Source organism: Limanda limanda, chromosome 13, assembly GCF_963576545.1.
Source record: "Limanda limanda chromosome 13, fLimLim1.1, whole genome shotgun sequence".
Lineage (NCBI taxonomy): Eukaryota > Metazoa > Chordata > Actinopteri > Pleuronectiformes > Pleuronectidae > Limanda > Limanda limanda.
The window spans coordinates 4070932-4087206 of record NC_083648.1 but is presented as its reverse complement, the minus strand read 5'-3'; the positions used below and the strand labels follow the sequence as shown (position 1 = coordinate 4087206).

The following is a 16275-nucleotide window of genomic DNA, read 5'->3' as shown; positions in this document are numbered from 1 at the left end:
CCAAGTCGGAGGGAAAAGTTACACAGCATCGTCATATGAGTCGCATCCAATTTGCCTTATGTGTCCTGAGCTGTGATTACACCTGTCCCCTTGCGACGCAATTACATAATCAACTACACACACACACACACACACACACAGACACGCACACACATGACAGCTATCCTTACCAGACCTCTCCAGCCCCCAGCCACACACTGTGCTGGAAGAATTAGCGTCACTAGCTGTGACCAGGCAGGTAGATGGGATTAGAGGATAAATCATTCGGTCAAGGCTGTGGCTGCCTCGCTGCTCAGATAGTGTGTTTCCCACAGCACTGATTTTATATTTAAGGCTCTGAATTTATTATACAGCGCATTTTTTTGCATTTCTAAAAACAAAAAGGCGTGTGTCACTATGAACAAAGCCTCAAAAACCCAGAGAGTGAAAATATGTCGACATAATATGAACGACAAAACTCATTTTCTCCTCACTTGTTTTAACCGTCTCTGGTTAAGAAATGTCAGTCTGGTTTCTGGAAGTCAACAGTCCTGTTTGGCTAAATGAGACGTTCCAGCGTTCAGGAAGGTCGACGGTGGTTCCCCCGCATCGCGTTCCAGCCTGTGGGGAATAACGCTCGCCCCCTGTGGTGAAGGCAGAGCAGCATCCACACAGCTGCTGTTCCAGACTCACAAGCATATGCTCCTACACTCTGCAATCTAAAAACCACACACACAAACATCTGGGAAAGTTAATTTGCTCCCACATTTGGGTGCCGCCAATAATCCTCTTCTTTTTTTTTTACTCTCTATTTCTCTTGTGTGTTTATTTTTGCACACTTAGTCACGCAATCCAGGCGACTGTACACAATCCCCACAGAGAGTCGTACACTGTAGGAAATGTGACATTCAGCCCCAAGTGAGCCTCATTCATTTGAATGATCTCTAATGCAAAAGGGCTCTGGCAAAGCATTAAACCTGTTTTTAACCCGAATTAATTAATAAATTATTATAAATTGAAGTGTAATATATGTTTCAGGAGCTTAGCTGATGCTTAGTCTCCTTATTTAAATATGGGTGTGTGTCCTGTGGCGTCCTGGGTCAGTGCAGCCTGAAAGCTTCCTGACTTCATGAGGTCACTCGGAGCACAGACTCACCTCAGGCCTTTCATTGTGTTCCCCCTGCGCCGCATTGTCCGCGCTTTTCTCCTGTTGAATGTAATTGCACAGAAGTTGCGTAATTGCTTTGGGTGGTGCCGCTATTTAAAGAGCTTTTGTGTTGACTTGCAGGCGGTTTGTCTAGTGGTTGTTTTTCCTTTGCCCCTGTTATTCATCTCAGTCAGATTTACTGAGATGACCTTAGACCGGAATGAAAGACTCACCACGCTGTAACAGACGTGTTCTATCAGCCTGAAGCTTTTCCGGGTCAGACTCCACTCATGTCTATGTTTTGTCTTGGTCTGTCCCTTGTTATTTCTCAGTAAATACAGCGAACGCAGATTTCCAGGTTTCTTTCCCCCTCCCCCTTGTGTACCGAGGCATCACTCAGAATACTTGAGGTCTAGATATGTTTTAAAAGGGGAGAATGACAAAAGAAATAACAGATTAATGGAAGGAAGGAAGCAGCAGATTCATTTGAATCTACCAACCTTCCTGTTTAGTCACCTGGTTTCCTCTCACGTCTGCAGTGAGTTCTAGTCTCTGATGTAATCACAGCCTCCTCTCTGTCACGCCTCATGGCTGGTTTCACTAGTCGACCCACATCCTGTGCCTCAACTACTAATAACTTTCAGCATTGATACATTTACATATGATCAACCTATGTATATGAACGTATAATCAATTATCTATTTGCCTGCAAAATATTAAATACCTTGTTTTACCAGTTTACTAGATGCAAAGTGAAAAAATACAAGTGATTCTGTGTTGTGTTCTTTTCTGAGTCATCAAATCAAGATCAATTCCTGCCTCCGTCAGCGACACTGGGTCTGAGGCCAAAGAGGAAAACATTGAGACACATTTCCTAAGCATGTTATGCAATACAGCTTCCAGCCGTGTGTGTGTGTTTGTGTGTATGCGTGCATGTGTGTGTGTTTCAACAGCACTTTGTCCCAGTGAAACTACATGACCTAGTATACAAGGAAGTAGAGAAGTTGCTGATTTATCTGTGTGTGTGTTTGAGGGCATATGTGTGCACGTGCGACTTTGCACAGGTGTGTGTGTGTGAGCACATCAGTCCGAGCTGTTCTTAAATGATTTGCTCCTGTGTGTTTCTACCGTGTGTGAGTGTTGTGTGTTTGCACGGCCCAGTTCTCTGTGGTATGCGGCAGAGCAGGTTCCTCTGTGTCTGAGAGGAAGGAGGAGGAGAGAGGAGGTGAACGTGTGGAGCTCCTCCTCCTCCCCTGGCTTCATCGCTCCTCTTCAAACTTCACTAACTTTGTTGTCAGGCTGCCATCTAAAGGACTGTGCTGCTCCATCCCTCAGCCATGGAGGGTGAGGGATGGAGCTCTACCTCCACGTAGAGTCATATCGTGCATTGATTAGTTTGGATGATTTATTAATGACATAGATTGGGTTCAAACGAGGAAGGTTAAATCATATTGATTGACTGTGAAATAAGCACATTGGCTGTTGTTGTGTTTTCAATGCTGCTTGGACAAGTTGAATCCTATGAGCCATCATAACCCCCTGAAAAATACTAAAACTTGAAACCACAACATAAACCTGATCTGTGAAGGAGCCAGCGAACGTAACCTGGAGGTTTGTGTTTTGAATCTCACACCAACCTCGTCTAAATATAACTGTTATGATGCCAAAGCACCTGCAGACATTTCCCTCTAATATTAGCTCTGCTGTGCATCCTGAGTCCTTTTCCCTTTTCTCTCCGTCTCTGTTTCTTTTTCAGTTTCTAATGTGGTTTATCTGCAGCTGAAGAGCACCGGGCCGGTTGATTACTATTCCAGTGCAGAGCTGCAGAGCTGCAGGCAGCACAGATAAAAGCATGCAGGTCTCAGACAGGAATTGGCAGCGTCATTCTCCGTCCCTTCATATTCTCTGTCCATAAAACCCTCTGGACTGAAATGGGAAACAAATCATATGCTGAGCTGCAACCTGAAATCTCGATTGTCGGCTCAAAGCTTTCTTTTAGTGATGTCACTATCCATATTTCAAATGAACAGACTTTCTGAAACTCCAAAACAAATCCAACACCCTGTGCCACTTGTCGACCTGGTCCAACCTTTCCTTGAAGCACAGTGCACTATCAAAGAGAGCAGCCTCCTCAGGAGAAGAGGTCAACCTCTGTCCCACTGTGGGTCACTGGTTTCCGAGCTCCGTGTTGATCAGGCGGTCAGTCTGTTCACACCAGATGTCCAACACCAGCTGCTCAGGAGCGTCCCGCTGCTGTAATGGAGTTACAAGACTCCCTGTGAGTTTTTAATGAGTCCGCCTGGCAGTGCAGCTTTTACTTACTTAATGAGAGCGAGTATTTGACAGAACTTATATTCCTTCTGTCTGTGTTTTTATTTGTTTTTCTAAGTTTGCACTACATGACGCTGAAGCCGAATATACATCCACCAAACAATAACATAGCAATTAAGTTGACATTTTAGGGTATCAGACTATTTTTTTTTGTGCTGGAAATTGAATAAAAAGCTTCTCAGCCTGTATTTGAATTCACAGCAGGACAGACATGAGGGGAACATCTAGTTTTGAGGGATTAGGGCTTTTCAACCGTCGATTGACTAGGACTTCCTCTTTGAAGCATCCATGCACTAAATCACATGTACAGGAAGAGCTCGGTGCAGAGTCTCCGGGGCTGAGCGCTGCGTGCGTTGACTGAGCTCAACTCAAACTCACGATATACAAAACAGGGACAATGGCAAGGATCCGTTTGAGGAGAAGTTTCTTCAGATCCAACTCGATGGATGAAGAGGACGATATGTTTATGAGCTGCTCACTGCAAGAGGTAATCTATTACACGTTTGTTATTGTTGAGCACTCGCTAAGTTTAAAGCTATGTCTTGTTTTGCGCATTAGCATGATATGAAAACCGTTTTATTTTACAGAATAAACAATGAAGGAAAGATTTATATCGGCATCTGCCCCCTGAAACTCAATCATCCTCAAGTATACTACACATTTATATCATTGTGTATTTATAATGTGTGTTTGGTAATCCGCTCATGCTGTGGCGGTGTATTGAACAACACGCCTCTGATTATTCAGTTTGCCTCTGCACCTCCAGCTGTTTGCTGAGCTCCTGTATATTTCATCCCTATTGATCCCAGTGCAATAAAACCATCACAGAGCCAATGTTTTAAAGCCCTGTGGGTGCTGGCATTATTCATGACTCTGTCTGAGCTGCGGCTCCGCAGACAGCCAGCGTCTTTGTAACGCCGGCATGAAATAATCATGAGAGGTCGTCCATTGACTGAATCAGACGTTGGTCGAGGTTCTGAGGAGAGTTACTCCATCCGTCTGCTTCTCAGTTGTTTTCGATGGGGGACAGATTTTTCACAATTCCTCTCTCCTCGTGGTGTAAAGATGAGTCGGCACACAGACCCTCCTCTCAATGTTCAGGATGCATCTTGACAGTCAGTTTTACTTCCTTGTTTTTAACCGACACGGGTCCCTGCCACTCGGCGTTACACAACAGCAGCACTGACTTCCCCCTGCGCTGATCCTTCAGGTTCCCTGCTCCTCCACGGTCAACACTGGTTATGTCAGCTTCATCGACATAAAGTTTATTTCACATTTCAGTCACTTCCTCTATGTTCCACCGCCGCTAACCAACCCGGCACAAACTCTGCACACACTCTGTCGTTTACTACAGTTTCACCTCAGTGGAGACACGGAGTAAACGGACGGGGGGTGTTTGATTGAAGCCCTGAGGGGCTCAAAGTTATTTTGGATGGAGGTGTCCATCAACTTGCACCTGTAGATTTACACTCTGAAATCTGTAAATTTCTTATATCACGCTTTCCTGGAACTTTTCCCTGATTTCATATATATATATATATATATATATATATGTATATTATAACAGACTTAAATCCACTCTCAGATGACTCACAGTTCCACCTCCCTCTCTCTCTCTCTCTTTTTCTCTCTTTCTCCCTCCATCAGACGGGGTCTTCAGGCCGAGGCCGCTCCGAGTCGCCCGTCTACACCAACCTCCAGGAGCTGAAGATCACTCAGACCAGCCTGCCCCCCCTGCCCTCGGGCTCCCCCATCCACTCCCTGGGCGACTGGGAGACCCACAGGGACCAGAACGGCCGACACTTCTACTACCACCGCGGCACCCAGGAGAGGACCTGGAAACCTCCACGAGCCAGGGACGCCAGCAGCGGGAACTCCAGAGGAGAGAACCACAGCGCAGAAGAGAGCTCCGAGGTACGGAGCATTGACTGCAGAGAGGGTTCAGCCAAACACACACACGTAGACACATCCCTTTATACCTGTTTTTATGAAGAACTTCCAGTGACAACGCTCCATATAAGTGCCTTATGCCACTTGGCAAAATCTCACTGAGAAAGTTATTCAAATTTAGTTTTAAGTTTCCTCACTAAAAACAAACCTCCAGCTGTAATCCATTAAGCTCACACTGTATGTAAACACTAACAGTGGAGGAAGTAAGAGCGTGAGTTATTCCACACATGTGGTCAGTCGCTGCAGAAACCAGATGTGACACACACAAACACACACACACTTATACACACACTTACCGACTCACAAAAAAACACTTGGTCATGGGACACATCTATAAAGAGACTGTGTAAAAACCTCAAGCTTTATTTTTGGTGGACGTACGTGACCATTTTCATAAACAGCGGGGAGGTGGTATCACCCGTAGTCACATGAGACACTGTCAAGATTTACGTTCCTGTCAAGTGTCAACAGAAGAGCTTCTGATCAAACCTGTTGGGACTGATATTCATATCATGTCTCAAAAGGGCCAGAATGATTCGTCTCAACTTAATTCAGAATCTTGATATTATATTTTAGTACCTTAAATTAGCAGAAGATACAGTTGAATCCCTGTCACCTCAGAGTTTGTTAGAGACACCACTGCTGCAGGCATGATACCAAATTCAACCTATGAATACTAGATACTACAACTGAACAATTCACACGTCAGGAATCAATAAAAGAGAAAAAGTTAGACTCCGAGGTGTGGCTGAGACAACTCTGTAAAAGTGAAAGTATTACAATGCACAAAAACCAGTGGAAAGGTCCGACTCAGCTGGAATGACCTGACTTCGCAAAGCTATAGTCACCCTGAGCTTAAACTGGTTTTCACAAGTGTAGAATTACAAGAACTCCCACCCTCATGTGTTCACATTTCCTCTGTGACAATGACTCAGATATTTTATAGATAACAAACACACAATAAAAGCCCGGATTCAGTTTGTGTTGTGTCTTTCTCATGATAAAGAGCCGCACATGTAGACATCAGCAAAATGGTTTTCCGCTGGCGGTGACAGATTGTGATGGGAAATTTGATTTGTCAGACAAAATATATTTCAGAGTAAAAATGTTAAGTTTTCTCTCTGACATCCAGATTTATTTCCAGAAAATATGTTGTGGGGAAAAAAACACATAAAGACTTGTGTCATTTGGAAATTGCACGAGTCAATATCAACAGTGAGAACGATTCCGACACAATCACAGACACTGAGACTTCCCAGCCTGAATCATGTGGGATTCCTCTCTGTTTCTTTAAATGGCTGCACCACACTGCCACCTACAGGTGAAAGGCAGTCACTCTCCCACTGCAGCCTCCACAGTGAAGCATGAGCATTGGGGATTTTTGCTGCTTGATGGGTTTTCTGTCATTTTCTCATATCTCATTGGTTCTGGGTGCCTCTGTATCTTCATGGTGAAAGACGCCCTCTCTCTTGTTTCTCTCTCTCTCTCTCTCTCTCTCTCTCTCTTTTTACATCAATGTCAGACGACTCCTCTGTCGCTCTCGCCGTCTTTCCTTCCGTTCCTCTCGCTCTCCATCGGTCGACTTCAGCCTCTGTCGTCGGAGGACACCTGCTTCAGTGCCTACTCTAGCCAATCAGACAGTCAGTACGGCTCGCCGCCGCGTGGTTGGTCGGAGGCGACGGACGAGCACGGCCACACGCTGTACGTCAGCGACCATACGAACGAGAAGGTACCGGCTGCACGGGGCTGATCCTCTGTACTGTGGTTGCTTCTGGCGATGCATGGGGGAGATGGATGTAGTCTTTGCTTATAACAGTGTTGTAACAGCATGACAGTGATTACCAGCACCAGAGAAAAAGATGAAAATATTCCTCATTATCTGGAAATCATTTTTAAGCACAATAATCACATAGGAAATGGAAACCACATGGTGTCCAAATTCCAAACAGCTCCACCAACTGCTTGTAACACCTCATGTTCGCCAGTAGGTTTGTTATCAATGGAGATGTCAGAATGAGTCTGGGCTTTCTCTTGTCTGTCCGTGTGTCACCAGTGGTTAAAACACGTTGATGAGCAGGGTCGACCTTATTACTACAGTGCAGACGGCTCCAGGTCAGAGTGGGAGCTGCCAAAGGTAACGATCTGTAGGAATCCCTGTTTGTTTTATTACAAAAGGGAATCAACACTAAAGAAAAATCAACCTTTCTGTTAGTGGCTGATATCCACTTTGTGATAGTGATTCACTAGATGAATTTCCCGTTATCACGTCATAGAGATTTCAGACACAATAAGGCACAAACTGGTATTATTAAATACAATTTCCTTTGCCGTAGTTAAAGGTCCTGTTCACTGATGCTGTGCGATTCTAATTTACCTCCCTCCAGTACAACCTCTCTCCTCCTCAGCCGTCAGGAGATGCTCCTAAGAGCCGCAGCCTGGACCGGAGACACATGGAGCCCATCGTCCTGACCAAGTGGAGACACAGCGCCTACGTCCAGGAGCCCAACGACAAGGTGGGACACACAGATCTGCCAGTGGTGCCTCACGATTCTTATAGTGTATAAACTTAAAACATTTACTCTTACAGTTCAGCTGTTTTCTGTTGTTTTCGTCGCAAAGCTGTTTTTAAAGGTCAACAGTTTCAGTTGTAGACTTGTTGCATTGCAGCGGCTGTTAAAAACCAGACGTTTCCGGGCCGTCTCCGCCCGTCTCCACCTTCACCCGTACAAACCCAAAGTCAGTAGTCTGTCTCACCGACCAATCAGAGCCCTGTCCCTTAATCCCAGCAGCCAATCAGCTTGCATGCAGATAATCAGGATAATCACAAAACAGTAAAAGTAATAATTACTCTGCCAATTTTCCTTTTTAAACATTTTTTTCTTGCATGATTCCCTGAGTTGATCGAGCCTGTTCATTTAAATAACTCTGCTTATGATATTGGAGCTTCAATCACAAACCTGGTTAATTAAATCTTGTTGAGCGATAACAGCAGCCTTCCAGCAAGTGATGAAATATTGTGCAATAAAAACAGAGAGTTTCTGCAGGGTCTTAAAAAAGTTCAAATGAACCAATCTCATTTTTGGGCTTGGTCTTGAATACATTTAGATGATTTTGAATAGTTTAATGTTCATTTAAGGCTACTTGCTTCAAAACCTTTAACTTGTGTTTATCTTTAACAAAAAATGTGTTTTAGAGAAATGTTCTGTTTGCATAGTTTTTAAAGTTCTTTCTCAACGATACAGATATAAGCACCATGTAAGAAAACTACATACAAAATCCTTCATATCTGTCGTACTTAACACAGATCTTCAGTCATTATGTTATTAAAAGGTCTTGAAAAGTCTTGAACGTGAAAAATTACAAATTACGAGTGACCAATACAAACAGTGGATGGAAAAAACAGACATTCTGACAAAGCCACATGTGAAGCAGATGTGATGCATAGGTCCAGTCGTTATTACACATTATAATAAAGAACTGTTACATATTAAATCCTTTAAAATAACTCACTGAAACCTGCAGAAACCCTGAATTAAAATAGACAAACTAGACAAATAGATTTCTGACACACACTGTTGCTGTATCCACATCTCATTAATAATCCGTGTGCGCCTCCTGGACATCACACAGGTACTTGACACACTTGGCAGCTTGGTAATCTCTCCGTTAATTGCAATCACACTGTTTGAGCCGTCTGTGTCTTCTTAACCTCCCGTCCTTTTCTCATTAACACTCCGTTGTTAGCCCATGTGACAGTTTGTGTTCTCCTCCCCAGGACGCTCCTCTGGGCCCTGCGCCCCCCTCTCCTGATTCTGACTCCTGCCCTTCGTCTCCCAAGTCCCCCACCTCTGTTAGTACTCACCCCTAACCTCGCTTCCTCGCCTCGCCCACCAGCCTCGGTCCTGCGGGGGGGGGCTGGGGGGTTCACGTTGTCCCTGATTGGAGGCAGCGACACATTTTTTTTTTTTTTGCGGCTTGCTGCAGGGTTGTGACACTGGTCTGGATAATGTGGAAATGATTAGAGCAAAGTCGAGTGTGACGGCAGAAACACAGAGAGGGAATCTGAAGTTGAGCCGGTGTAGAAACACTGATTTCTGGTTGAATTGCGTTTTGCTTGTGTTTGTTGAAATCACAACAGGAGCTTAATGATTTCAAGAGACATTGAAATAATGGTTCGGCTGATTGGCTTTCTCAGCCGAACCGAAGCAGATTCTCTAAAATCTGCTGCTTGATCCTAAAAGGCATAAGATCGCTGGCTGAATGCAGCTTGGCCGAGACATGTTTCTTTTCTTCTTCTTCTCCTCCTCTTGTCCCTGTTCACTCCCTCGTGTTCAGTCACTTGCTTTTCCTGCGGGCGCAGTCAGCTGGGATCGCTCTGGTGCTCGGGTGTTTTGCGGTGGTGGTGGTGGTTTTTCCACCGGTGTGACACCTGCTTATCCAGTGTTTGTTTCTCTCTGCAGCCGTCTGAAAAGTGTGGCGTCCTGAATGTGACCAAGATCACTGAGTTTGGCAAGAAAGTACGGTGAGTAGCTCCGCCTCCTCAGATAGATTCTAATCTTATTGAAATCAACACTCGTTTTGCTTGAAGCTCATTTTGATTTTGAAAGTACTATCAACTATTTTTGACAGATATAGAAGTGAAAATGAAATACTTCCTGCACTCAAAAAATATTGTGATCTTTCTATTTTTAGGAAGAGTTGGACGTCTTCCTGGACGGTTCTGCAGGGACACACGCTGCTGTTCGCCAAAGAAAAAGGAGGTGGAAGCAGTTGGGTGAGCAACAAACATTTTCTCTGTTCAAGAAAACAAAATGTCTCATCACGTCAGTTGTTAGACTAAGGTTCAGTTCAAACAATAGAAAAGTGTTCTCGATTAATCAGGGTCGTTGAAAAGAGAAACAGAAATGTTGAGTTCAATCCACTGTCCATTGACTTTGTTAAGATGACATGACGACTCCTCACAAGTGAAAGCTTCAAATTACATCATCAGAGCAAGATCCTGTGTCTGGGATATTTAGGCTTCATGTCTGGAGAGTGGTCTTTACAGTCTCTGTGTTAGACTAATACAGTAACAATGAATTCAAGTTAAGAAAAGACCTGGAACAACATAGTGCGCCACAATAACATCACCATCAATCAAAAATAAAGAGTTATACAGCTGTCGTAGCATATGGATGGAAGCTGAAAGAGCTTTTACGGGAGAAGGTGCAGCTTTAGTGCAGTTTCTCTCCGGGATGCAGACTCATGAGAACAGTGTGTTGACCTCCTCTGACTCTTCTCTCTCTCTCTCTCTCTCTCTCTCTCTCTCTCTCTCTCTGTTTCTCTCTCTCCAGTTTGGCGGCAGTCAGACCAAACCTGAGTTCACTGTGGACCTGAGGGGCGGCTCGGTGGAATGGGCGTCCAAGGACAAATCCAGCAAGAAGCACGTAGTAGAGGTGGGAGTGAGCTCACAGCCAGTTTATGTCCTCTTGGATCTTTTCCTTGTTTATTTTAATCAGATTGTTTGATTTTTTTTGAGATGACAAGTTGAAAGGTCTGAAAGACAAACAATCTTTTAAGTGCAGTTTCAAAAATCTGTAGAAGGTTTTATTTCTGCCTTGGTTCTCTTTCTCTTTCCGAAGCTGCTTTCAACAACACAACCAAATCTCACAAACTCACACACATGGAGAACACATGAAGAAGTACATTTAATATAGCTGAATCTTTGGTGTGTCTCTCCTGGTTTCAGCTGAAGACTCGGCACGGCACGGACCTGCTGATCCAGTGGGACACTGACACCATCATCAACGACTGGTACCGAGTTCTGCAGGAGACCATCAGCACCCATGTGAGTACTGAGGCTCTCTCTCTCACGCTCGACTGAAACCTCCATCAGTTGGTTTTGGTTCAGGAAACGAAAGGTCAGCAACTCAAGCGTCTGTTGTGCAGCTCGAAAACACAACAATTCGGTCAAAGTGGTAGTTGCAGGGTTGGAGAATGTGAGAGAGAGGAGCAGCCTGTTGAGAGGAGGAGGGGAACAGGCTTTATCACATTTTTACTAACTGCTGCTGGCATGTTTGCTTTCTTAATGAAATAACACATTTTAAAACAGATGTCCATGAGCTGAATATCAGCTGCTCATTTTATCTGCAGGTTTACCAGAAAACTAGTGAACCAATTTATTTACATTTTGCGCAGCAGTGCCTCATGTTCAGAGGAAGAATTCTATAAATGTTGAAGCAGATTCCAGATAAACCAGCAGATCCAGGATATTATTTTTCCCTTTCTTTAACACGGCAACACAAATAGGGCGTCGGCCTTTATGGATGTCTCCGAGCGCCCTTCTAGTTTCTGAATGTTAGTCAGTAAAACTAATCATTTGTGACAAAGCAAAAACCTGTCGACCTATTTTTAGAAATAATAGCAAATAGAAACAGAAGACAACTGTTAAGCGGTGTTCTCTCAACCTGGTGAGCTAGTGGCTATTCCTAAATTTTATTTCTGTTTCCGTTGGGTCGAGCCGTGTGTGAATGCTTCAGCCCTCCGGCGCCTGGGAGTCCAAACGGGCGTCCAAAGGTGCAGCAGGTGTAGATTTTAACAACCAACATTTCATATCCCTGTGTGTGTGTCTCTCTCTCTCTTAGGCCTGGGAGTCTGATGAGGCCATTGAAGAGGACTTGCCCGAATCTCCTGGTTTTGAGACGGGAGACAAAGAACAGAGAGACTCGAAGAAAGGCAGAGGTCTGTTTGAATGTGAACTGAAGTTTAACAGATACAGATACACAAGCACATGCAGAGAAAAATAAAACATGACATATATGTTTTAGTGAAGTAGGTAGTAAATCATAAAGAGTGAAGGATTGAAGTATTGAATAAACAGGGGACTAGAGAAATGAACTGCTGTGTGTATGGAAGAGTGAAAATCAAAGTACAACAACCAGCCAGTGAATTACACCTGTTTGATTAAATGTCTCAACTTCCTCATATGACTGAACCTGCCCCATAAAACAGCTGCTTATCAGTTTCATTCCTTCATAACATCGAGCGGCCATCATGAGCAGCAGCGCGTTGACACGACTGCTGGAAAACTATGTGCGTTCTCCTTTCCACTACACAGCCATGAAGAGCTCGTCCAGCGTGGACGCCAACGACAACAAGAAGACCCGACACAAGCTGAAGAAGTTCCTCACGCGGCGTCCGACCCTGCAGTCCGTCCGGGACAAGGGATACATCAAAGGTGACACACACACACACACACACACACACACACACACACACACACACACACACACACACACACCTCTCCCTCACACATTCACTGTGTTCAGGCAGTGGAGTGCAAAGACTTTACTTATTATCATATCGTATTTGAGTTTCATACATTTATTGGATTTGCTGGTGGAAAAAAATAAAATATGTTGTTGTCCAGTGAATTTCATGCATTTTTTATTTGGTGATTTTGAACTTTGAGATAAAAACTTCACTGAATGATTGAGAAAATTCTGCTTCTTTGGCAAAGTCCTACGCACAAAAAAATAAAACTTGACCGCCTTAAAAATGCATTATCACGGGAGTGCAGCTCTGACTGAGTCTGAAACTAGTGACCGAGGACTCTGAACTGTTTTATGACTTTGTGTTTGTTGTTGTGCGTCTTCAGATCAGGTGTTCGGCTGCAGTTTGTCCAGTTTGTGTCACCGGGAGAACGGCACGGTGCCGAGCTTCGTGACGACGTGCATCGACCACGTGGAGACCAGCGGTGTGTGGGCAACTTCATCACTTTACCTCATCTGTATTTAGAGGAAATAGTTTCTTCTAACCTTTAGTGGAATCATCCAAGCAAATAACAAAAACATGGGAGTAATTCTGAGATGTGGCTGAACTCATAGATATATATAAAGACTAGATGTCTCGTCTGCGTTGCCGGCCAACGGAGACGAACCTCCGCACATGGCGGCCATCTTGCCAGAGGCAGCCCGCTCACCAATAACATTGTGTTGGTAGTGGTAAATAACCATAACTTGCTCAATTTTCAACCGGTTTTTAAACGGTTTGGTTTGTTATAAACGTCAGAGATGTAGATATGACACTGCATACTTATGAATAATTATGTTATTTTCTAAAAAAATGAATAATTTATGCAGTGTCACAACTACATCTCTGACGTTTATAACAAACCAAACTGTTTAAAAACCGGTTTGGTTTTTAAACCTGAAATTTTTAAATCTGAAATCAGTTCAGTCTTTCTTTTCCTACTTCATGGCGATGCACCCTCGGTTTTGTTAAAGTTCGGGAAGATGGTTGATAAAGTGTGTTTAGGGAAGAGCAGCTAAAAACTTGGTTGAGGTTCTGTAAAGATTTGGGACATGTCGGACATGTTGCCATAGATAAATATATAAAGACCAGATGTCTCGTCTGCGTTGCCGGCCAACGGAGACGAACCTCCGCACATGGCGGCCATCTTGCCAGAGGCAGCTCGCTCACCAATAACATTGTGTTGGTAGTGGTAAATAACCATAACTTGCTCAATTTTCAACCGGTTTTTAAACGGTTTGGTTTGTTATAAACGTCAGAGATTTAGATATGACACTGCATACTTATGAATAATTATGTAATTTTCTAAAAAAAATGAATAATTTATGCAGTGTCATAACTACATCCCTGACGTTTATAACAAACCAAACCGTTTAAAAATCGGTTGAAAATTGAGCAAGTTATGGTTATTTACCACGACCAACACAATGTTATGGGTGAGCGAGCTGCCCCCTAGCAAGATGGCCGCCATGTGCGGACGTCCGGCTCCGTCGAACGAGACATCTAGTCTTTATTAAACATATCTATGGCTGAACTGGTGTTTTCCTCCCATCATGCCCTGCAGGTCTGTGTGTGGACGGGATCTACAGAGTCAGTGGAAACCTGGCTGTCATACAGAAGCTACGCTTTGCTGTCAATCACGGTGAGTCCCTGCTTCTCTTCTCTCATTAAGAGTGAATAACTATGAGATTAACAGTGAGGAGTTAGTTTCTCTGTAGTTTTCTCTTGTCCTGGTTGTGAACTGCTTTGACTGGAGAGTGTGTTTGTGTCCAGATGAGAAGGTGAGCCTGTCCGACGGGAAGTGGGAGGATATCCATGTGACCACTGGAGCTTTGAAGATGTACTTCAGGGAGCTGCCCGAGCCGCTCTTCACCTACTCGCTCTTCCATGACTTTGTCAGCTCCATCAGTACGTCCGGTGCCTCCACCTTTATTTAGTTATTTATCTATTTATTTATTTATCTATTTATTTATTTATTTATGGGTTCGCTGTGTGTGAACTGTCTGTGTTAGGAAGTTTGTTCTTAGAAAAAGCTTTACTGCTGCAAAACCACAAACCAGCATCAAACTGAAATTCACTTCAATAAGCATTTTGTTCTCCAGGATCTTCCTATGAAGTATATGTTGTACTGATTTTATTAATTTAAACTGGGAGATATTAAATGGGAATTTTGCTGATTTTCTAAATCCCTGGTATAAGTATAATTTCGCTCCCGGCTGCTGCCACTAAATATTTCTTTTTAAGAAGCAAAGTGAGCTGAAGAAAGTTTTCTCCACTTAAGTTCTGGTCCAGCCTTTTCAACTGGAGAGGCCTGGGAGTGCCTTTTGGAGCCTGGTGCATTGTGGGTGTTGAAGTTATATTTACCTTTTGGGTTTTCTCAGTTCTCTCTTGTCATGTTGCAGCAAGTTCTCTAACCTGTAACGTTGTGGTTCCTTTCATTGAAGGGTAAAAGATTGTTGGTGCACTTCGTGGCTCGGATCGTTCACTCAGACATTTCATGTATATTTTGTTTTTGTGCTGCAGAGAATTCCGACTACAAGCAGAGAGTTCACTGCATCAAAGATCTGGTCCGACAGCTGCCGAAGCCGAACCAGGACACCATGCAGGTCCTCTTCAAACACCTCAGGACGTAAGAGACAGACAATAATAGTTATCTACTTTGAGACTGTCCCCTCAGTCACAGTCTTGTTTTCTAAGTTATATCAGCCTCAAGGTTATTTAATATTCCCTCTTCCCTCCAGGGTGATCGACCACGGTGAGGAGAACCGGATGACCACCCAGAGCGTGGCCATCGTGTTCGGCCCCACGCTGCTGCGGCCGGAGACCGAGACCTGGAACATGGCGGTCCACATGGTCTACCAGAACCAGATCGTGGAGCTGATCCTGCTGGAGTACGAGAACATCTTTGGAAGGTAGACGGTAGAAGAAAGCCAGAGGACAAAGCCTACGTGGACATTTGTGTCCCTCGCCCAACGCAGAGCTCTTCCTCACCCGGTCCGGGGGGGGCGGAGGGGCGGGAGGTCAGCGGCTTAACCTTCATCTCAAACCAACCTGCGCTCACCGGCTTCTCCAAACTTCCACAAAGACAAACTCTGGACCAAAGCCAACGTCTCCTGAACCAAAACAAAGATCGAACTAACTAGCGACCCAAAAAAAAAAAAGTTTTTGCACTTTTTTTTCCCAAGTAGCTCGTTTTCTCCTGGAGCTGCAGAGGTCACGACCTCCTGTCCCGACACTGGATTCCTAACCCCCCCCCCCACTACTGCACAGGCCGACTGAGCATCTGAGTAAAACCCGTGTATCGACCCATCGCTCCCGAGGGAAACGACAGAATAAACCAACCTGCTGTTCATCCTCTGCTTCGCTTTCCATGTTTTAACACTAAGAGGTGAAGGAAGTTGGAGCTCGACCGATGAGAAGAAAGGACATGAGGGCTTTTTTTTTATTTTTTACTTTAAAGAACACTTTTGCTTCTTTCTGTATTGATCTCGTTCTTTTTTTTTTAATTTCAAAACACTCCGTTCTCCTCCCTCCTCCTGGTTCTCTCCCCTGTTCCTGGACCGGCGTCCTCAGAACAC

At 44.2% G+C, this 16275-nt stretch overlaps 1 protein-coding gene across 8 annotated transcripts in view; it reads left to right on the top strand.

Moving 5' to 3' along the window:
- Positions 1 to 15712, top strand: part of LOC133017787 (rho GTPase-activating protein 12-like) — a 42339-nt gene extending 26627 nt beyond the window's left edge. For 2 of the 8 annotated variants that reach the window (XM_061083976.1, XM_061083977.1), the window contains exons 3-19: positions 5105 to 5371; positions 6930 to 7136; positions 7461 to 7541; positions 7792 to 7920; positions 8075 to 8143; positions 9183 to 9257; positions 9868 to 9929; positions 10100 to 10181; positions 10741 to 10842; positions 11136 to 11234; positions 12031 to 12127; positions 12504 to 12623; positions 13044 to 13142; positions 14262 to 14339; positions 14471 to 14605; positions 15221 to 15326; positions 15439 to 15712. In XM_061083976.1, the coding sequence (XP_060939959.1) occupies positions 5105 to 5371; positions 6930 to 7136; positions 7461 to 7541; positions 7792 to 7920; positions 8075 to 8143; positions 9183 to 9257; positions 9868 to 9929; positions 10100 to 10181; positions 10741 to 10842; positions 11136 to 11234; positions 12031 to 12127; positions 12504 to 12623; positions 13044 to 13142; positions 14262 to 14339; positions 14471 to 14605; positions 15221 to 15326; positions 15439 to 15613 (1983 nt within the window). In that variant the 3' untranslated portion in view covers positions 15614 to 15712. The remainder of the gene's footprint in view (positions 1 to 5104; positions 5372 to 6929; positions 7137 to 7460; positions 7542 to 7791; positions 7921 to 8074; positions 8144 to 9182; positions 9258 to 9867; positions 9930 to 10099; positions 10182 to 10740; positions 10843 to 11135; positions 11235 to 12030; positions 12128 to 12503; positions 12624 to 13043; positions 13143 to 14261; positions 14340 to 14470; positions 14606 to 15220; positions 15327 to 15438) is intronic. The other 6 variants (XM_061083982.1, XM_061083980.1, XM_061083978.1 and 3 more) reach the window with 6 other exon arrangements.
- Positions 15713 to 16275: the final 563 nt, after the last annotated feature.